This window comes from Ranitomeya imitator, chromosome 6 (assembly GCF_032444005.1).
Source record: "Ranitomeya imitator isolate aRanImi1 chromosome 6, aRanImi1.pri, whole genome shotgun sequence".
Lineage (NCBI taxonomy): Eukaryota > Metazoa > Chordata > Amphibia > Anura > Dendrobatidae > Ranitomeya > Ranitomeya imitator.
In genome coordinates, this window is record NC_091287.1 from 4,220,825 (window position 1) to 4,243,787 (window position 22,963).

Here is a 22,963-nt window from a genome sequence, read left to right on the forward strand (position 1 = left end):
AGAGGCCGGTGGTGGCGCCGGGTGGCAGGCGATCCGCCCGCTTACCCCGCGCCCCGGAGCGGCTCCAGGTCGGGGAGGGGGGGCCTCGCAGCTGCGGGCGTCTTCCGGAGGCCTCGGACACCGCTCGGAGTGCTGGGAGGCTCCGCCCAGCCACTTCCGGTCCCCGCCCACCCACTTCCGGTCGCGGCAGATCAGCGCTGACCACAGCGCTGGCCAGTCCTCGGTTGCCTTCCCTGCGGGCACATATACGCCGCCCGCAGGGGGTAACCTGGGGGCTGGTTTTAATCCCTCACTTTCCCCACAGTGCGCTGATCGGTCGAAATCGACCGATCAGCGTGCTGATTTGTCACCTGGTCTGACCTCCAGCCTACCCCCGGCAGACGCAGCACTGATGCCTGTACGGGGGTATCAGGGGTCAGGCCAGAGAGGTCACAGGGCGGCTGAAGAGCGCGTTGTTCGGTCCCATGGGACCGAGCAAGGCGCTCAACAGCCGCGCAGCGGGAATCACGGCGACATCGCAGTAAACGCACCAAGCACAGACACATCCACACCTCCCCCCACTGCCCAAAACCTAAATAAAAATTATCCGGTAACCGCCGCCCCGTCAAATCCCAGCAATGGGGAGGAATATGGTTACCTACTGACGCCCCCCCTTCCGATTAGCGTTACAGGACCAGCTACGGCCAATTATCCCCCTCTGTCTACTGATAGAATCCCCCCCATTGCACCGCATAATAACGGCGGATAACTCCCGTCGCCGTTCCCGCCACTCCTCTAAACGCCCCTCCCGTCACCGTCGCAGACGCAGCTCCCATAGGAGCCGCCGCAGATCCCGGGCCACAGGATGGCTGTCATCAGCAACATCCGAGGGGTCCGAGGTGTCGCTAAGTCCGGATAAGAGTCATCGTGCACGTGGCAAGTACTCTAAATCGTGGGCACCCTCTAGGGCTTTCAGCCGGGGAGAACAATCCCCCGCGGCTTCCAGCCACAACAACCACCACGCAGCGGGAGCCAGAGTTTCCCCGTCCTGCGACATCACCCTGTCAACATCTGCGGGGGTTCCTCCAGGATCGGTGTACACTCGTCCAGAATCACGCAGCGGTGAGTGTTCCAAGGGTAGCGAATCAGCCAGGGAAGAACAATCCCCCGCAGCTTCCAGCCACGACAACTGCAATGCAGTCGCTGAAGACAGAGCCATTAATCCGCCACTATGTGGTAGTAATCGGGCTCCAACGCACGATATTCAGTGCATCGGCCAGCACATCGGCCAATCCCTCGCTGTAGCGGGAGCCAGAGTTTCCCCGTCCTGCGACATCCCCCCGTCAACATCTGCGGGGGTTCCTCCAGGATCGGAGCACACTCGTCCAGAGTCACACAGCGCACAGCGCAAGGGTAACGAGGAAATCTTACGTTACAGGGTTAACATAAAGGAAATGGAGCTAACTTCAGCGGTAAAGGAGTTACGCCTACAACTATCACATCCAAACGGATAAGTGGTGAACAAAGATCTGGATCAAAAATAGCTTTAACTATAGATCAGGAAACTAGACAGAAAATCAGGAGCAACGATTATATTGACATATGGTCGCTGTTATCAGCGGACCAACAAACGGTGGATAAAGCTAACGATAGGGTTTTCAATAGGGAGAGATCAAAAATCGGATTAACCATGAATAATTGGCTCCAGGCCTTCGTAGTATTGGGCTGTATTATGGGTGGCCCCCTGGCTAAAGCTTTACCCCAATAAGGAAGCGGCTCAGCAACTGCAATCAGGCTTCTCCGACGGGTTCTTTATTCCCTTTAGGCTAACAAGAACGCCAACCCTATCCGATAACCTAAAATCGGCTCGCGAATTCCCAAAATTCTTAGACAAAAATTGGGAAGGAGGTAGAATTGGGTAGAATAGCAGGCCCCTTTAAGTCGCTCCCCTTCAAAAACATTAAAATTTCTCCGTTAGGCATCATACCAAAAAAGGAACCCGGTAAATACCGTTTAATCCATCATTTTCACCCAAAGGGCGTTTCGGTTAACGATGCTATTTCCCCAGAAAAAGCTTCTGTCTCGTATGTGACTTTCGATACAGCGGTAGAACTAGTCCGGGCAGCCGGACCAGGCGCCCTGCTAGCCAAATACGACATTGAATCGGCATTCCGTTTGCTACCCATGCACCCCGAATGTTTCCACCTTCTGGGCTGCAAAGTGGACCAACACTATTACTTCGACATGTGCCTCCCGATGGGATGTTCCATCTCATGTCACTATTTCGAGCTGTTCAGCACCTTCCTAGATTGGGTAGTTCAGTACGAAACGGGCAGTAAATCCCTAATTCACTACCTCGACGATTTCCTGTTCGTCGGCCCCAGTGATTTTAATCTCTGCTCCGACTTACAAGAAAAATTCAAATCTATCTCACTCAAATTCGGCGTGCCATTGTCACCAAAAAAATAAATAAATAAATAAATAAAAAATAACCGCTCGTTGGGCCAATTCCCCTGTCGATCACGGACAGGAGCTCGGCGCGAGCCGCTCGTTACGATATGTAATTGCCCTTTCTCCGATTATTTAATTAATAAACTGTGACCGACCTGTTCAACCCACCTAGGACTGTGTGTGTTTCATTACGGGATTGATGGGAGGGGGGAAGGCACTGGTTACGACACCCAGGTCTCCACAGTCTGTCTGGGTGTGTTACAGGTGTCAGTGTAATGTCTGGGTGTGTTACAGGTGTCAGTGTAATGTCCGGGTGTGTTACAGGTGTCAGTGTAATGTCTGGGTGTGTTACAGGTGTCAGTGTAATGTCCGGGTGTGTTACAGGTGTCAGTGTAATGTTTGGGTGTGTTACAGGTGTCAGTGTAATGTTCGGGTGTGTTACTGGTGTCACTGTAATGTCTGGGTGTGTTACAGGTGTCAGTGTAATGTCTGGGTGTGTTACAGGTGTCAGTGTAATGTGTGGGTGTGTTACAGGTGTCAGTGTAATGTCTGGGTGTGTTACAGGTGTCAGTGTAATGTGTGGGTGTGTTACAGGTGTCAGTGTAATGTCTGGGTGTGTTACAGGTGTCAGTGTAATGTCTGGGTGTGTTACAGGTGTTAGTGTAATGTCTGGGTGTGTTACAGGTGTCAGTGTAATGTCTGGGTGTGTTACAGGTGTCAGTGTAATGTTTGGGTGTGTTACAGATGTCAGTGTAATGTCTGGGTGTGTTACTGGTGTCAGTGTAATGTCTGGGTGTGTTACAGGTGTCAGTGTAATGTCTGGGTGTGTTACAGGTGTCAGTGTAATGTTTGGGTGTGTTACAGGTGTCAGTGTAATGTCTGGGTGTGTTACAGGTGTCAGTGTAATGTGTGGGTGTGTTACAGGTGTCAGTGTAATGTTCGAGTGTGTTACAGGTGTCACTGTAATGTCTGGGTGTGTTACAGGTGTCAGTGTAATGTCTGGGTGTGTTACAGGTGTCAGTGTAATGTTCGGGTGTGTTACAGGTGTCAGTGTAATGTTCGAGTGTGTTACAGGTGTTAGTGTAATGTCTGGGTGTGTTACAGGTGTCAGTGTAATGTTCGGGTGTGTTACAGGTGTCAGTGTAATGTCTGGGTATGTTACAGGTGTCAGTGTAATGTCTGGGTGTGTTACAGGTGTCAATGTAATGTTTGGGAGTGTTATAGGTGTCAGTGTAATGTCTGGGTGTGTTACAGGTGTCAGTGTAATGTCTGGGTGTGTTACAGGTGTCAGTGTAATGTTTGGGTGTGTTACAGGTGTCAGTGTAATGTCTGGGTGTGTTACTGGTGTCAGTGTAATGTCTGGGTGTGTTACAGGTGTCAGTGTAATGTCTGGGTGTGTTACAGGTGTCAGTGTAATGTTCGAGTGTGTTACAGGTGTCAGTGTAATGTTCGGGGTGTTACAAGTGTCAGTGTAATGTTTGGGAGTGTTATAGGTGTCAGTGTAATGTCTGGGTGTGTTACAGGTGTCAGTGTAATGTCTGGGTGTGTTACAGGTGTCAATGTAATGTTTGGGAGTGTTATAGGTGTCAGTGTAATGTTTGGGTGTGTTACAGGTGTCAGTGTAATGTCTGGGTGTGTTACTGGTGTCAGTGTAATGTCTGGGTGTGTTACAGGTGTCAGTGTAATGTTCGAGTGTGTTACAGGTGTTAGTGTAATGTCTGGGTGTGTTACAGGTGTCAGTGTAATGTTCGGGTGTGTTACAGGTGTCAGTGTAATGTCTGGGTATGTTACAGGTGTCAGTGTAATGTTCAAGTGTGTTACAGGTGTCAGTGTAATGTTCGCGTGTCAGTGTAATGTTCGAGTGTGTTACAGGTGTCAGTGTAATGTTCGGGGTGTTACAAGTGTCAGTGTAATGTTTGGGAGTGTTATAGTTGTCAGTGTAATGTCTGAGTGTGTTACAGGTGTCAGTGTAATGTTCGCGTGTGTGTTACAGGTGTCAGTGTAATGTTCGAGTGTGTTACAGGTGTCAGTGTAATGTTCGCGTGTGTGTTACAGGTGTCAGTGTAATGTTCGAGTGTGTTACAGGTGTCAGTGTAATGTTCGGGGTGTTACAAGTGTCAGTGTAATGTTTGGGAGTGTTATAGGTGTCAGTGTAATGTCTGGGTGTGTTACAGGTGTCAGTGTAATGTCTGGGTGTGTTACAGGTGTCAATGTAATGTTTGGGAGTGTTATAGGTGTCAGTGTAATGTCTGGGTGTGTTACAGGTGTCAGTGTAATGTCTGGGTGTGTTACAGGTGTCAGTGTAATGTTTGGGTGTGTTACAGGTGTCAGTGTAATGTCTGGGTGTGTTACAGGTGTCAGTGTAATGTGTGGGTGTGTCACAGGTGTCAGTGTAATGTTCGAGTGTGTTACAGGTGTCACTGTAATGTCTGGGTGTGTTACAGGTGTCAGTGTAATGTTCGGGTGTGTTACAGGTGTCAGTGTAATGTTCGAGTGTGTTACAGGTGTTAGTGTAATGTCTGGGTGTGTTACAGGTGTCAGTGTAATGTTCGGGTGTGTTACAGGTGTCAGTGTAATGTCTGGGTATGTTACAGGTGTCAGTGTAATGTTCGAGTGTGTTACAGGTGTCAGTGTAATGTTCGCGTGTGTGTTACAGGTGTCAGTGTAATGTTCGAGTGTGTTACAGGTGTCAGTGTAATGTTCGGGGTGTTACAAGTGTCAGTGTAATGTTTGGGAGTGTTAGAGGTGTCAGTGTAATGTCTGAGTGTGTTACAGGTGTCAGTGTAATGTCTGGGTGTGTTACAGGTGTCAGTGTAATGTCTGGGTGTGTTACAGGTGTCAGTGTAATGTTCGGGTGTGTTACAGGTGTCAGTGTAATGTTCGGGTGTGTTACAGGTGTCACTGTAATGTTCGAGTGTGTTACAGGTGTCAGTGTAATGTCTGGGTGTGTTACAGGTGTCAGTGTATTGTCTGGGTGTGTTACAGGTGTCAGTGTAATGTTCGGGTGTGCTATGGATGTCAGTGTAATGTCTGGGTGTGTTACAGGTGTCAGTGTAATGTCTGGGTGTGTTACAGGTGTCAGTGTAATGTCTGTGTTACAGGTGTCAGTGTAATGTCTGGGTGTGTTACAGGTGTCAGTGTAATGTTCGGTTGTGTTACAGGTGTCAGTGTAATGTCCGGGTGTGTTACAGGTGTCAGTGTAATGTCCAGGTGTGTTACCGATGTCAGTGTAATGTTCGGGTGTGTTACAGGTGTTAGTGTAATGTCCGGGTGTGTTACAGGTGTCAGTGTTATGTCCAGGTGTGTTACCGATGTCAGTGTAATGTTCGGGTGTGTTACAGTTGTTAGTGTAATGTCCGGGTGTGTTACAGGTGTCAGTGTAATGTCCAGGTGTGTTACAGGTGTCAGTGTAATGTTCGGGTGTGTTACAGGTGTCAGTGTAATGTCCGGCTGTGTTACCGATGTCAGTGTGATGTCTGGGTGTGTTACAGGTGTCAGTGTAATGTTCGGGTGTGTTACGGATGTCAGTGTAATGTTCGGGTGTGTTACAGGTGTCAGTGTAATGTTCAGGTGTGTTACACGTGTCAGTGTAATGTCTGGGTGTGTTACAGGTGTCAGTGTAATGTTCGGGTGTGTTACCGATGTCTGTTTAATGTTCGGGTCTGCTACAGGTGTCAGTGTAATGTTCGGGTGTGTTACAGGTGTCAGTGTAATGTTCGGGTGTGTTACGGATGTCAGTGTAATGTTCGGGTGTGTTACAGGTGTTAGTGTAATGTTTGGGTGTGTTACAGGTGTCAGTGTAATGTCTGGGTGTGCTACGGATGTCAGTGTAATGTTAGGGTGTGTTACAGGTGTCAGTGTAATGTTTGGGTGTGTTACAGGTGTCAGTGTAATGTGTGGGTGTGCTATGGATGTCAGTGTAATGTCTGGGTGTGTTACAGGTGTCAGTGTAATGTCTGGGTGTGTTACAGGTGTCAGTGTAATGTCTGGGTGTGTTACAGGTGTCAGTGTAATGTCTGGGTGTGTTACAGGTGTCAGTGTAATGTCTGGGTGTGTTACAGGTGTCAGTGTAATGTCCGGGGGTGTTACCGGTGTTAGTGTAATGTCTGGGTGTGTTACAGGTGTCAGTGTAATGTCTGGGTGTGTTACAGGTGTCAGTGTAATGTTCGGGTGTGTTACGGATGTCAGTGTAATGTTCGGGTGTGTTACAGGTGTTAGTGTATTGTCTAGGTGTGTTACAGGTGTCAGTGTAATGTCTGGGTGTGTTACAGGTGTCAGTGTAATGTTCGGATGTGTTACCGATGTCCGTGTAATGTTCGGGTGTGTTACAGGTGTCAATGTAATGTCTGGGTGTGTTACCAGTGTCAGTGTAATGTCTGGGTGTGTTACAGGTGTCAGTGTAATGTTCGGGTGTGTTACAGGTGTCAGTGTAATGTCCAGGTGTGTTACAGGTGTCAGTGTAATGTCTGGGTGTGTTACAGATGTCAGTGTAATGTTCGGGTGTGTTACCGATGTCAGTGTAATGTTCGGGTGTGTTACAGGTGTCAGTGTAATGTCTGGGTGTGTTACCGGTGTCAGTGTAATGTCTGGGTGTGTTACAGGTGTCAGTGTAATGTTCGGGTGTGTTACAGGTGTCAGTGTAATGTCCAGGTGTGTTACAGGTGTCAGTGTAATGTCTGGGTGTGTTACAGATGTCTGTGTAATGTTCCGGTGTGTTACCGATGTCAGTGTAATGTCCAGGTGTGTTACAGGTGTCAGTGTAATGTTCGGGTGTGTTACAGGTGTCAGTGTAATGTCTGGGTGTGTTACAGATGTCAGTGTAATGTCTGGGTGTGTTACAGGTGTCAGTGTAATGTCTGGGTGTGTTACGGGTGTCAGTGTAATGTGTGGGTGTGTTACAGATGTCAGTGTAATGTCTGGGTGTGTTACAGGTGTCAGTGTAATGTCTGGGTGTGTTACGGGTGTCAGTGTAATGTGTGGGTGTGTTACGGATGTCAGTGTAATGTGTGGGTGTGTTACGGGTGTCAGTGTAATGTCTGGGTGTGTTACAGGTGTCAGTGTAATGTCTGGGTGTGTTACAGGTGTCAGTGTAATGTCTGGGTGTGTTACAGGTGTCAGTGTAATGTCTGGGTGTGTTACAGGTGTCAGTGTAATGTCTGGGTGTGTTACGGGTGTCAGTGTAATGTGTGGGTGTGTTACGGATGTCAGTGTAATGTGTGGGTGTGTTACGGATGTCAGTGTAATGTGTGGGTTTGTTACAGGTGTCAGTATAATGATCGTGTGTGATTACATCTATAATGCCGTTGGCGACGTCTTGGTGGAGACAATTTTTTTTCCTCTAGCAAAATGGATCGCCGATAGATGCTACTGTTTAGGTGCTGTTTTGAGAAAGAATTTGTTTTTCCTGAAGAAAAACATTGTGATGTACTGGTGCATTACAGGCATCATTGTGATGTACGGGTGTGGTACAGGCATCATTGTGATGTACGGGTGTGGTACAGGCATCATTATGATGTACGGGTGTGGTACAGGCATCATTATGATGTACGGGTGTGGTACAGGCATCATTATGATGTACGGGTGTGGTACAGGCATCATTGTGATGTACGGGATCATTGTAATGTACAAGTGTGTTACAGGCATCATTGTAATATACGGGATCATTGCAGTGTACGGGTGTGTTACAGTCATCATTGTGATGTTCGGGTGTGTTACAGGCATCATTGTAATGTACGGATCATTGTAATGTACGGGAGTGTTACAGGTGTCAGTGTAATGTACGGGAGTGTTACGGGTGTCAGTGTAATGTATGGGTGTGTTACAGGCTTTATTGTAATGTACAAGTGTGTTACAGACATCATTGAAATGTGCGAGATCATTGTGATGTACGGGTATGTTATAGGCATCGTTGTAATGTATGGGATCATTGTAATGTACGGGATCATTGTAATGTACGGGTCTGTTACAGTTATCATTGTGATGTTCGGATGTGTTACAGTCATCATTGTAATGTACGGGTGTGTTACAGGCACCATTGTAATGTAGGGGGTCATTATAATGTACGGGTGTGTTACGGGTGTCAGTGTAATGTACGGGTGTGTTACAGGCATCATTATAATGTACGAGTGTGTTACAGGCATCACTGATGTTCGGGTGTGTTATGGGCATCATTGTATTGTACGAGTGTCTTACAGGCTTTATTGTAATGTACGAGTGTGTTACAGGCTTTATTGTAATGTACGAGTGTCTTACAGGCTTTATTGTAATATACGGGTGTGTTACAGGCTTTATTGTAATGTACGGGTGTGTTACAGGCATCACTGATGTTCGGGTGTGTTATGGGCATCATTGTATTGTATGAGTGTCTTACAGGCTTTATTGTAATGTACGAGTGTGTTACAGGCTTTATTGTATTGTACGGGTGTCTTACAGGCTTTATTGTAATGTACGAGTGTCTTACAGGCTTTATTGTAATATACGGGTGTGTTACAGGTTTCACTGTAATATACGGGTGTGTTACAGGCTTTATTGTAATATACGGGTGTGTTACAGGTTTTATTGTATTGTACGAGTGTCTTACAGGCATCATTGTATTGTACGAGTGTCTTACAGGCTTTATTGTATTGTACGAGTGTCTTACAGGCTTTATTGTAATGTACGAGTGTGTTACAGGCTTTATTGTAATGTACGGGTGTGTTACAGGCTTTATTGTAATGTACGGGTGTGTTACAGGTTTTATTGTATTGTACGAGTGTCTTACAGGCTTTATTGTATTGTACGAGTGTCTTACAGGCTTTATTGTAATGTACGGGTGTGTTACAGGCTTTATTGTAATGTACGAGTGTGTTACAGGCTTTATTGTAATGTACGGGTGTGTTACAGGCATCATTGAAATGAGCGAGATCATTGTGATTGTGGTGTGACTGGTGGTCGCGTGGTTAATGGGAGATATGTGTCACAGGGATGGATGCTCCCTGCGATGCAACCCGGAGTATTTTGTCTTTGGTGCATGTGAGCACTAAAGATGTCGTTTAGTGCACCTGGGTCCAGGTTGCGGGTAGCTATGAGAGATGGGAGGGTCTGGCTACCCACATGCCTCACCTCTGGGTGGGGGCGCTAACTGTACGCTTTTCCCTGCAGGAGGTTGAGGACCTGCAGTGATGTCATGATCATGTGACCAGTGCATGTGATGTGACCTCACCAATGGGTGTGGGTACAGGCTATCTAATGGAGGTGTGTTTAGCATCACATGGTAGTGAGTGTTTGGGAGTCTGCCTGTGTGGACAGACCTCCATGTGTCCTGGCTGGACACTACAGAGAGACCGTGCTTAGGCTGTAGAGCCTGCGTGCCCACAGACCTGAGAGAGCGGAGCTCCACTATGGACATTGAGGATTTATCTGTCTGATGTAAGACTGTTTATCGTTTGTTCATCTTTCTATGGTTTATGGAGAGAATAAACCAAGCAGACTGCTTTAAGTGGAAAAACCGTGCCTGAGTGCTTGAATCCTGTGCCAAGCGAGTGTCCCCCAAGACACGTAGTATGCGAAATGCTACATGATGTACAGGTGTGTTATAGGGATCATTGTAATGTACGGGTGTGTTACAGGCATCATTGTGATATACGGGATCATTGTAATATACGGGTGTGTTACAATCATCATAGTAACATAGTAACATAGTTAGTAAGGCCGAAAAAAGACATTTGTCCATCCAGTTCAGCCTATATTCCATCATAATAAATCCCCAGATCTACGTCCTTCTACAGAACCTAATAATTGTATGATACAATATTGTTCTGCTCCAGGAAGACATCCAGGCCTCTCTTGAACCCCTCGACTGAGTTCGCCATCACCACCTCCTCAGGCAAGCAATTCCAGATTCTCACTGCCCTAACAGTAAAGAATCCTCTTCTATGTTGGTGGAAAAACCTTCTCTCCTCCAGACGCAAAGAATGCCCCCTTGTGCCCGTCACCTTCCTTGGTATAAACAGATCCTCAGCGAGATATTTGTATTGTCCCCTTATATACTTATACATGGTTATTAGATCGCCCCTCAGTCGTCTTTTTTCTAGACTAAATAATCCTAATTTCGCTAATCTATCTGGGTATTGTAGTTCTCCCATCCCCTTTATTAATTTTGTTGCCCTCCTTTGTACTCTCTCTAGTTCCATTATATCCTTCCTGAGCACCGGTGCCCAAAACTGGACACAGTACTCCATGTGCGGTCTAACTAGGGATTTGTACAGAGGCAGTATAATGCTCTCATCATGTGTATCCAGACCTCTTTTAATGCACCCCATGATCCTGTTTGCCTTGGCAGCTGCTGCCTGGCACTGGCTGCTCCAGGTAAGTTTATCATTAACTAGGATCCCCAAGTCCTTCTCCCTGTCAGATTTACCCAGTGGTTTCCCGTTCAGTGTGTAATGGTGATATTGATTCCTTCTTCCCATGTGTATAACCTTACATTTATCATTGTTAAACCTCATCTGCCACCTTTCAGCCCAAGTTTCCAACTTATCCAGATCCATCTGTAGCAGAATACTATCTTCTCTTGTATTAACTGCTTTACATAGTTTTGTATCATCTGCAAATATCAATATTTTACTGTGTAAACCTTCTACCAGATCATTAATGAATATGTTGAAGAGAACAGGTCCCAATACTGACCCCTGCGGTACCCCACTGGTCACAGCGACCCAGTTAGAGACTATACCATTTATAACCACCCTCTGCTTTCTATCACTAAGCCAGTTACTAACCCATTTACACACATTTTCCCCCAGACCAAGCATTCTCATTTTGTGTACCAACCTCTTGTGCGGCACGGTATCAAACGCTTTGGAAAAATCGAGATATACCACGTCCAATGACTCACCGTGGTCCAGTCTATAGCTTACCTCTTCATAAAAACTGATTAGATTGGTTTGACAGGAGCGATTTCTCATAAACCCATGCTGATATGGAGTTAAACAGTTATTCTCATTGAGATAATCCAGAATAACATCCCTCAGAAACCCTTCAAATATTTTACCAACAATAGAGGTTAGACTTACTGGCCTATAATTTCCAGGTTCACTTTTAGAGCCCTTTTTGAATATTGGCACCACATTTGCTATGCGCCAGTCCTGCGGAACAGACCCTGTCGCTATAGAGTCACTAAAAATAAGAAATAATGGTTTATCTATTACATTACTTAGTTCTCTTAGTACTCGTGGGTGTATGCCATCCGGACCCGGAGATTTATCTATTTTGATCTTATTTAGCCGGTTTCGCACCTCTTCTTGGGTTAGATTGGTGACCCTTAATATAGGGTTTTCATTGTTTCTTGGGATTTCACCTAGCATTTCATTTTCCACCGTGAATACCGTGGAGAAGAAGGTGTTTAATATGTTAGCTTTTTCCTCGTCATCTACAACCATTCTTTCCTCACTATTTTTTAAGGGGCCTACATTTTCAGTTTTTATTCTTTTACTATTGATATAGTTGAAGAACAGTTTGGGATTAGTTTTACTCTCCTTAGCAATGTGCTTCTCTGTTTCCTTTTTGGCAGCTTTAATTAGTTTTTTAGATAAAGTATTTTTCTCCCTATAGTTTTTTAGAGCTTCAATGGTGCCATCCTGCTTTAGTAGTGCAAATGCTTTCTTTTTACTGTTAATTGCCTGTCTTACTTCTTTGTTTAGCCACATTGGGTTTTTCCTATTTCTAGTCCTTTTATTCCCACAAGGTATAAACCGCTTACACTGCCTATTTAGGATGTTCTTAAACATTTCCCATTTATTATCTGTATTCTCATTTCTGAGGATATTGTCCCAGTCTACCAGATTAAGGGCATCTCTAAGCTGGTCAAACTTTGCCTTCCTAAAGTTCAATGTTTTTGTGACTCCCTGACAAGTCCCCCTAGTGAAAGACAGGTGAAACTGCACAATATTGTGGTCGCTATTTCCTAGATGCCCGACCACCTGCAGATTTGTTATTCTGTCAGGTCTATTAGATAGTATTAGGTCTAAAAGTGCTGCTCCTCTGGTTGGATTCTGCACCAATTGTGAAAGATAATTTTTCTTGGTTATTAGCAGAAACCTGTTGCCTTTATGGGTTTCACAGGTTTCTGTTTCCCAGTTAATATCCGGGTAGTTAAAGTCCCCCATAACCAGGACCTCATTATGGGTTGCAGCTTCATCTATCTGCTTTAGAAGTAGACTTTCCATGCTTTCTGTTATATTTGGGGGTTTGTAACAGACCCCAATGAGAATTTTGTTACCATTTTTCCCTCCATGAATTTCAACCCATATGGACTCGACATCCTCATTCCCTTCGCTAATATCCTCCCTTAAAGTGGACTTTAGACAAGACTTTACATAGAGACAAACCCCTCCTCCTCTCCGATTTTTACGATCCTTTCTAAACAGACTGTAACCCTGTAAGTTAACTGCCCAGTCATAGCTTTCATCTAACCATGTCTCGGATATTCCCACTATGTCAAAGTTACCTGTAGATATTTCTGCTTCTAGTTCTTCCATCTTGTTTGTCAGGCTTCTGGCGTTTGCGAGCATGCAGTTTAGAGGATTTTGTTTTGTTCCAATCTCCTCACTGTGGATTGTTTTAGAAATGTTCTTACCTCCCTTCTGAGTATGTTTTCCTGGGTCGTCTTTGTTCGAGTCTAATGTTTTTCTTCCCGTCCCCTCTTCTTCTAGTTTAACGCCCTCCTGATGAGTGTAGCGAGTCTTCTGGCGAATGTGTGTTTCCCAGGTTTGTTGAGGTGTAGTCCGTCTCTGGCGAGGAGTCCATCATACCAGTAATTCACACCGTGGTCCAGGAATCCGAATCCTTGTTGTCTGCACCATCGTCTTAGCCAGTTGTTTGCATCAAGGATCCTGTTCCATCTCCTGGTGCCATGCCCGTCTACTGGAAGGATAGAAGAAAAAACTACCTGTGCATCCAGTTCCTTTACTTTCTTCCCCAACTCTTCAAAGTCCTTGCAGATTGTCGGTAGGTCCTTCCTTGCCGTGTCATTGGTGCCAACATGTATCAGAAGAAATGGGTGGACGTCCTTGGAGCTGAAGAGCTTTGGTATCCTATCGGTCACATCCTTGATCATCGCACCTGGAAGGCAGCATACTTCTCTTGCAGTTATGTCCAGTCTGCAGATGGCTGCTTCAGTGCCTCTCAGTAGTGAGTCTCCCACCACCACCACTCTTCGTTGCTTCTTGGCTGTACTTTTTGCTGTCACTTGTTGCTGTGTGCCCTTTTCTTTTTTGCTTGCTGGTATTGCTTCATTCTTAGGTGTGCCATCTTCATCCTCTACAAAGATTTGATATCGGTTCTTCAGTTGTGTGGTTGGTGATTTCTCCATGGTCTTCTTGCTTCTTTTGGTCACATGCTTCCACTCATCTGCTTTTGGAGGTTCTCTGACACTTTTTGCACCTTCTGTGACCAGTAGAGATGCTTCTGTTCTGTCTAGAAAGTCTTCATTCTCTTTGATGAGTTTCAAAGTTGCTATTCTTTCTTCCAGACCCCGCACCTTTTCTTCTAAAAGGGCCACTAGTCTACACTTCTGACAGGTGAAATTTAATTCTTCTTCTGGTCGATCTGTGAACATGTAGCACATGCTGCAGCTCACCATGTAGGTTGTCACATCTGCCATGTTGCTCCTAGATCCTGCTGACTTGCTGTGTGTTTTCCTTCTTGTGTAATCTACTCAGCCAAGCTCTCTTGCAATAATGTCCTACAGGCAAAAATTCCCGCGCCGTAAGGCGCGCGGTTTGGTGATGCTTTCGAAGCAGCTGGTCCCGGCTGTACCCAACGATCTTCTAGCTTAGGGAGACTTCGCTTCTCCCAGAAGGCACCTGGAATATGCAAATTAGCCTCCTGAAGCTTGAATCCCTGGTTTGGTGATGCTTTCGAAGCAGCTGGTCCCGGCTGTACCCAACGATCTTCTAGCTTAGGGAGACTTCGCTTCTCCCAGAAGGCACCTGGAATATGCAAATTAGCCTCCTGAAGCTTGAATCCCTGGTTTGGTGATGCTTTCGAAGCAGCTGGTCCCGGCTGTACCCAACGATCTTCTAGCTTAGGGAGACTTCGCTTCTCCCAGAAGGCACCTGGAATATGCAAATTAGCCTCCTGAAGCTTGAATCCCTGGTTTGGTGATGCTTTCGAAGCAGCTGGTCCCGGCTGTACCCAACGATCTTCTAGCTTAGGGAGACTTCGCTTCTCCCAGAAGGCACCTGGAATATGCAAATTAGCCTCCTGAAGCTTGAATCCCTGGTTTCATTGTAATGTACGGGATCATTGTAATATACAGGTGTGTTACAGGCATCATTGTGATATACGGGATCATTGTAATGTACGGGTGTGTTACAGGCATCATTGTGATATACGGGATCATTGTAATATACGGGTGTGTTACAATCATCATTGTAATGTACGGGATCATTGTAATATACGGGTGTGTTACAATCATCATTGTAATGTACGGGATCATTGTAATATACAGGTGTGTTACAATCATCATTATGATGTACGGGATCATTGTAATATACGGGTGTGTTACAGGCATCATTGTGATGTACGGGATCATTGTAATATACGGGTGTGTTACAATCATCATTATGATGTACGGGATCATTGTAATATACGGGTGTGTTACAGGCATCATTGTGATGTACGGGATCATTGTAATATACGGGTGTGTTACAATCATCATTGTAATGTACGGGATCATTGTAATGTACGGGTGTGTTACAATCATCATTGTAATGTACGGGATCATTGTAATATACGGGTGTGTTACAGGCATCATTGTGATATACGGGATCATTGTAATATACGGGTGTGTTACAATCATCATTGTAATGTACGGGATCACTGTAATATACAGGTGTGTTACAGGCATCATTGTGATATACGGGATCATTGTAATATACGGGTGTGGTACAGGCATCATTGTAATATACGGGATCACTGTAATGTACAGGTGTGTTACAGGCATCATTATGATGTACGGGATCATTGTAATATACGGGTGTGGTACAGGCATCATTGTAATATACGGGATCACTGTAATGTACAGGTGTGTTACAGGCATCATTATGATGTACGGGATCATTGTAATATACGGGTGTGGTACAGGCATCATTGTGATATACGGGATCATTGTAATGTACAATAGTACAATAGTACATAGTTTGTAAGCTTGCGAGCAGGGCCCTCATTCCTCCTGGTATCTATTTTGAACTGTGATTTCTGTTATGCTGTAATGTCTATTGTCTGTACAAGTCCCCTCTATAATTTGTAAAGCGCTGCGGAATATGTTGGCGCTATATAAATAAAAATTATTATGTACGGGTGTATTACAGGCATCATTGTAATGTACGGGATCATTGTAATGTACAGGTGTGTTACAGGCATCATTGTAATGTACGGGATCATTGTAATATACGGGTGTGTTACAGGCATCATTGTAATGTACGGGAGTGTTACAGGCATCATTGTAATGTACGGGATCATTGTAATATACGGGTGTGTTACAGGCATCATTGTGATATACGGGATCATTGTAATATACGGGTGTGTTACAGGCATCATTGTGATATACGGGATCATTGTAATATACGGGTGTGTTACAATCATCATTGTGATATACGGGATCATTGTAATATACGGGTGTGTTACAATCATCATTGTGATATACGGGATCATTGTAATATACGGGTGTGTTACAGGCATCATTGTGATATACGGGATCATTGTAATATACGGGTGTGTTACAGGCATCATTGTGATATACGGGATCATTGTAATATACGGGTGTGTTACAGGCATCATTGTGATATACGGGATCATTGTAATATACGGGTGTGTTACAATCATCATTGTGATATACGGGATCATTGTAATATACGGGTGTGTTACAGGCATCATTGTGATATACGGGATCATTGTAATATACGGGTGTGTTACAATCATCATTGTAATGTACAGGTGTGTTACAGGCATCATTGTTATGTACGGGTGTGTTACAAGCCTCAGTGTAATTGTCACGGTTCACACCGTGCTGCCAACAATATGTCACGGATCCCATCAATATATCAGGGATCCTGGGAAGGATATCTTTATCATCCCCACCACTCACACCAATATGTCACGACCCGGGGTTGTTTGATTGCCCCTGGTTCCTTCTGAAGGCGATTTATCTATGTCCCACTTCCCTGTCCCGATTTGGAACTTGCAGCTCTCTGGCGCCCCCCTTACCCTCAGGTCAGATTAGGTACTGCACCTAGGATAATTAGTCACCAGAAAGACTGCCTGCTATGTACTGGCTATTGGGCACGCTGCAGCGAGGTGATATAACTACTCCCACTCAGGCGGGAACAATAATTAACAATGTCGCCGTTGCTAGAAAGCTTCCCAATCGCACAAAGTATGCTGCCACCAGCTCTGATTGCACCAAAGGTTAACGGGTCCAGAGCCAACCCAAACCAGAAGCGTAATTCACCTCAGAGGAAGCGACAGTTCGTTCATAGAGCAGGAAGAGACATCTAGTAAATTATATATTTTAATCCATAAATAGTTAGGCAGTGTTTACAAAGTATTAACAAGATATTATAAAGACAAAATCATGTGTATGATGCAATTACAAATAAAATGAGGATTAAAATAGACGAGAACACTTACAGGTCATTATATCGTTTAATATCAGCATGGCGGCCGTGTGCTCAGGAGATACATCCAGGTGCATTTAGCACAGCTTTGCCAAGCTGGTGTTAGCTCCCTTCCTGAACCAAGACTAAACCACTACTCAGCAGGCGTAAAGATATGCCCTCTCGTCGTAACATCACTAAGTGGGCTGAGTAATAATATGCACCCTCTCCTCAGAATTTACGCTCACGAGTCCATCTAACAAAGGCATTCCTGAGTGAGAAGGGAGGGGGGAACGAGTGGCTAGAGGAGATTGGTCATCTGCATTTTAAAAGCCACACCCTGCTCACACATTAGTATGAAGTTGCACCGTGTATCTGCCTGAGGGCTTTGTGGTATGAGCGAGTGCAGAGAGGGAAGAGAGAAGTGGGGGTAGAAGCTGCAGTGTGTGTCTAGGACCATAGTCACATCTGCAAAAATCCCTCAGACCATGGTATTTTACATTATCGTGACAGTAATGTTCGGGGCGTTACAAGCGTCAGTGTAATGTTCTGGGGCATAACAAGCGTCAGTGTAATGTTCGGGGCATTACATGCATCAGTGTAATGTTCGGGGATGTCACGGATCCCTTCTCCGTGGTGTCACTTATTCGTCACGTGCCTGCTCTCACATGTGACTTGGGGTTGTGCCTGCAAGGGTTAATCTATCTCCCCACTCTCAGTCCAGCATTCAACCTCTGTCCTATGCTGTAATGGGAGCATAAATCTCACACCGACCCAGGCCACACACCCGCTCATACGCGCTGCCACCACTCATCGAATACACGGGCGATGAGTCCCGGACTAATAATAATACTAAGAGACAGATTTTTATCACTCATAAGGATTCTGATCCGAATCCCTGACGAAGGATTTCTGATCCGAAACGCGCGTCGGGGCGCATGTGCTCGCACTCACCGCTACATTCAGGTAAACCATTGTATCCACAGTTACATGTTGTGACTGATATTCTATGCAGCTGCAGGCCACGAAATATTTCGGTCTTATATTAAACAATTGATTCGGTCTTACATTAAGCAACTGATTCTATTTAGATGTATGTGCACTGACTATTGCGTTTCTTTGGTTTCCTGATGTACCTCTATGTACATGTATATGCCCCTTTAGTACATTTCACGGGGTATACATATAGTGTTTGATATATGCTATTGTTTTAGTTATTCTTTGTAACATTATGTACATTTGAGTATTATACATTTTGATACAACATATGCGGTGTTCGTGTGGGTTGATACACATTGTGTGTGGTTAGCGCCACTTTGCCATCTTTTTCTCCTTTTTTTGTCCCTATTTGTTACCAATAAAAATACCTTTTTGGACTACTTCATACATCATTTTGTGTTTTTTTCTATTACTGTGTTGACCTTTGTAGTTCGGTCTTTTCTCCTTTTTTTTCTTGTATTCCTGATTTACCGAATGGTCTGCCATTTTTTGTTCTTTTATTTTTTCCTTTATCAAGCTTTGCGATATACTGTTGTCTCTACGTATTCTATTACATTGCTTGTGAAGAGTGCATTTCCTCGAATTTAGTATCTATAGAGAGCAGATCTTAATACAAGATGGATGAGGGGTGTGTTATGACTCTGCCAGATTCTCCAGTGAAAATATGACAATCATAAGAATGGTTGGAGAAAACTTACAGCTGAGGAAAGGGAAGGGCGATCTTAACTCAACCCCTTTAGTGATGTCACGAGCCTGGGGGTTTAAAAGTCTCTACCCTTATCCCAGCTGGAGTCTGAGTTTTTTTGCCTGAGGACTGGAGCCGTACTATGCATTGGGACATTTGGGGGTCTACCTGCAGCATGGTTTTGCCTGATATGAACTGAGAACATGTGAGTTGTACCTTTTCTTATTTAATCCCTGTTTATTTTATAATTTACCTTGTACATATTTCAATTGTCTCTTTTGTAACATCTTTATATGCCTTTTTATAAACACTGCCTTAAAATCTTTTTTGGAGTATAATATTTAATATACTAGATGCGTTCTTCTCCTCTAAAATGTACCCTAAGTCTTCTGAAGGGAATTATGCTACTGTTTTGGGTTAGCTTCGGACCTGGTTAATCGGAGCTGGTGGCAGCATATCGTGTGCGGGGCCTTTGGGTGTTGTTGTAGTGACTGCGGCGTTGATAATTATTGTTCCTGCCTGAGCGGGAGTAGTTAAATCGCCTCGCTGCAGCGTGCCCAATAGCCAGTACATAGCAGGCAGCCTTTCTAGCGACTAATTACCTAGGGTGCAGTACCTAGTCTGACCTGAGAGTAAGGGAGGCGCCAGAGACCGGCAAGTTTCAAGTGGAACTGTATGCGGGATATACATAAATCCCTGCAGTTCGTGGTATATTGAAGAGCAGTGGGATACCTAAAATAAGCCCCTGCTGTAAACTAAGAGGTCAATAGCCTTGTGTGTTTTTTTTCATCACATTGTAGCTGGGAGAGGTAAGTAAGATAAGCCCCCCTGCACATGTGATAGCCGTCTGTTGGCCTAAAGTCACCCCGATCCATGACGTAGGGGTGACGGTCATGCCTTGAATCGTGACATATTGGTGGCAGCGGTGTGGATTCGTGACAGGGGCGTTACAAGCATCAGTGTAATGTTCGGAGCGTTACAAGCGTCAGTGTAGTGTTCAGGGGTGTTACAAGCGTCAGTGTAATGTTCGGCGAGTTACAAGCGTCAGTGTAATGTTCAGGGCGTTACAAGCGTCAGTGTAGTGTTCAGCGGTGTTACAAGCGTCAGTGTAATGTTCAGGGCGTTACAAGCGTCAGTGTAGTGTTCAGGGGTGTTACAAGCGTCAGTGTAATGTTCGGCGAGTTACAAGCGTCAGTGTAATGTTCAGGGCGTTACAAGCGTCAGTGTAATGTTCAGGGTGTTACAAGCGTCAGTGTAATGTTCAGGGCGTTACAAGCGTCAGTGTAGTGTTCAGCGGTGTTACAAGCGTCAGTGTAATGTTCGGGGTGTTACAAGCGTCAGTGTAATGTTCGGGGCGTTACAGGGCATAGCAGGCATCATTGTGATATATGGGGGTGTTACAAGCGTCGGTGTAGTCTTTAGGGGTGTTACAGGTGTCAGTGTAATGTTCGGGGTGTTACAGGTGTCAGTGTAATGTACAAGGGCATAGCAGGCATCATTGTGATATATGGGGGTGTTACAAGCGTCGGTGTAATGTTCGGGGAGTTACAAGCGTCAGTGTAATGTTCATTGCGTTACAAGCGTCAGTGTAATGTTCAGGGTGTTACAAGCGTCAGTGTAATGTTCGGGGTGTTACCAAAAAATGTTACAAAAATACGTATGGAGTGTTAAATATATTTTTCCACATCCCAGCTGCTGCTGCACAGATTCCCTGTGTATTATCCATTTAGGGGTGTTTTTATATACTTACGGTATATTTTTGGAACATTTTTTGGTATTATATTTTGAGTATTAATAAAGTTATTTTCTTGGGGGTATTCTCTTTCTGGTGTTTTTTGTTACTGTTACCCCTTCTTTCTGAATCTATTTATAGTAATCTATGAATCTTAGAGATCACACTGTGTGACAATGAGACAGGAAGTTCCCTTCTCCACAGACCACACCCCCGCTCACCACAAGGACACTCCCACCTCTATAAGGACCGCCTCTGCTTAAACCCTCATTGTTTATGTTGGCAAAGAGTCGGACTCAGCGTCACATCCTCCCTCACTAGTAGAATGCTTGGAGGACCATCTCACCATTGGTGCAGGGGGAGTAGCACTCTCGCACGTCCCGGGTGTCCCCCTGGCATGGACTGCCACCATTGGCGATGGGTGGGTTGGATGGAGACCTGGAGGAATTGAGACAATCATGTGCTGCTAGTAGCCAAACCATCAATGATCCAGGACATTGACAGGAGGACATGGGGAGTGACCAGAGGGGTTCGGCACACACGTACCTGAATCTTTCCTGGACTCCACTCCCACATGTCTGATCACATGGAGTCCACTGAGACCATGCAGACCAGCCACAGTCCACAGCGCAGGCCGAGCTGTCACATCTCACTTTCCCAGCTTGACACTGACTGGAAAGAGAAGAGCAATGAGCACAAGATGGCGGCATGCAAGAGAGGAGAGATACTGGGGAGAGAGGAGGAAGGGTTCATTAGGTATGGAGGGCAAGGTTCAGTATGCCTGGTACAGCGATGGCAGGCCCTCACCACACACTGCAGTCATCATGAATGGACGTCTCCCCGGGAAGCTGAGATACAAGGTCCACATAACAACGACACTGACTGATGTTCACACAGCGACCGTCCTGGAGGTACAGACCCCGGGGGCAGCGACAACCTGTGCGGATAACACAGCGGAGTCATACGGGAAATTGCCAGAATACAATTACATGGCTGACAGTCCTGAAGATGATACCCACCCTCCATACAGTCACTGTCACAGAGGGTGTCGCCTTGCAGGCCACGGCAGGTCAGGGGGCACGGCTCCATTTGGTGGGATTCACAATCTCCAGAGCGAAGATAAATCATCTCAGGTCCACAATCTGTCATCACAAAGCGTGTTGTATTGTCACATGATCATATGGTCATCAGCCGGGAATCTGAGTGTCTGCACCGCCCCGGGACATTCCCTACCTTCAGTGTCCCCACAGGGCTGTAAGTTACAGGACTCAGACTGCACAGGCTCCCCAACACAGGGGAGACCCCCATTTTTAGGAGGAGGGTCTTCACACTTTCTTCTTCTAGAACGGGTTCCCCCTTGACATTCCACATCACACATGGACCACTCTGCCCATTGGGACCAGGCTCCATTCACTGGAGGGGTACAAACATTCCCTATATGAGTACATCTGTGGTTAATATGGACCTATCTATAAACGTGCATTAAAATCTATATGGAAGTGAATGAGAAATGTGGGAAAATATTGCACCTGTGAAATCTCTAACAGCACCCTCAACCCATTATCAGCATCTACAACTCCCTTTACCTGGACAAGCCATCAAAAAGCAGCTTTTACTGTCAAACTGGGTTCCTGCACAATGTCCTCCTGGCAAACGCTCCCGTATCACAACTCTGCGACGAAACATCACCCCAACGCCACAGGACCAGCTGCAGTCACTCCATGATGTCCAGGGGGACAGGATACAATCCACTATGGGAATTGGAGAAACCCTTAGAGTCAAAAATGTTAACGCAATGGAGATCCTAGAAGAGATCTGGGCCAATCCCTGGTCCAGAAAACCTAAAAGAAGACTTCCAGATAGTGCCAACAGTCTTTTTCAGAAGCCTGGCGTCTGGATCCGTCAGGTTTTGATGAGAAGGATCATTGAGACTAGGGAAAAGAACCGATGTAAGTATGACTCTGCTGATTGGGTCCAGGTTCTAATAGCGCCCATAATCTCCACGGTATCTAGATATTGAATACCATGATGGAACTACACATCCACAACTATTGTCTGGCCATGTCTTCCTCAGACTCGTTCAGAGAAGGGGACATTCCAGATCCCACAACATTTTTTCTGACTGGAAGAAGTTCCTACAATCGATATAATCCCATATATTTCACAATTCCACACGGTTAGAGAAACAGACTGACACTACGTTAGAAAACATCGTCCTGTGTATGAAAGTTGTCTATCACTAGAGCGTCTCTACTTCTATAATGTTCTACTAGTCAGATCAGTAGAGATAAGACAAGGCACCCACCACAGCCGTCCTCATCAGAACCATCGGCACAGTCCTTCTGGAGGTCACATTGTCTCTCCATGGAGACACATTCTCCTGAGCTACAAAGGAATTGTTTGGAGGAGCACATGATGGGTCCAGGGGTAGGCACATACCGTGACGGGGCAAAAGCAGAGACCGTAGATGAGGACCCTGAA

The 22,963-nt window shown here is 45.4% G+C and overlaps 1 protein-coding gene across 1 annotated transcript in view; it reads right to left on the reverse strand.

The window, feature by feature from the left end:
• LOC138642333 (SCO-spondin-like) overlaps nucleotides 1–22,963 on the reverse strand; it is a 410,056-nt gene that overhangs the window by 186,842 nt on the left and 200,251 nt on the right. Inside the window, exons 50-56 of the mRNA XM_069730432.1 lie at nucleotides 22,788–22,958; nucleotides 22,069–22,233; nucleotides 21,716–21,895; nucleotides 21,502–21,624; nucleotides 21,290–21,419; nucleotides 21,029–21,154; nucleotides 20,829–20,920 (exon numbers count right to left, since the gene is read on the reverse strand). Of these exons, the coding sequence (XP_069586533.1) occupies nucleotides 20,829–20,920; nucleotides 21,029–21,154; nucleotides 21,290–21,419; nucleotides 21,502–21,624; nucleotides 21,716–21,895; nucleotides 22,069–22,233; nucleotides 22,788–22,958 (987 nt within the window). The remainder of the gene's footprint in view (nucleotides 1–20,828; nucleotides 20,921–21,028; nucleotides 21,155–21,289; nucleotides 21,420–21,501; nucleotides 21,625–21,715; nucleotides 21,896–22,068; nucleotides 22,234–22,787; nucleotides 22,959–22,963) is intronic.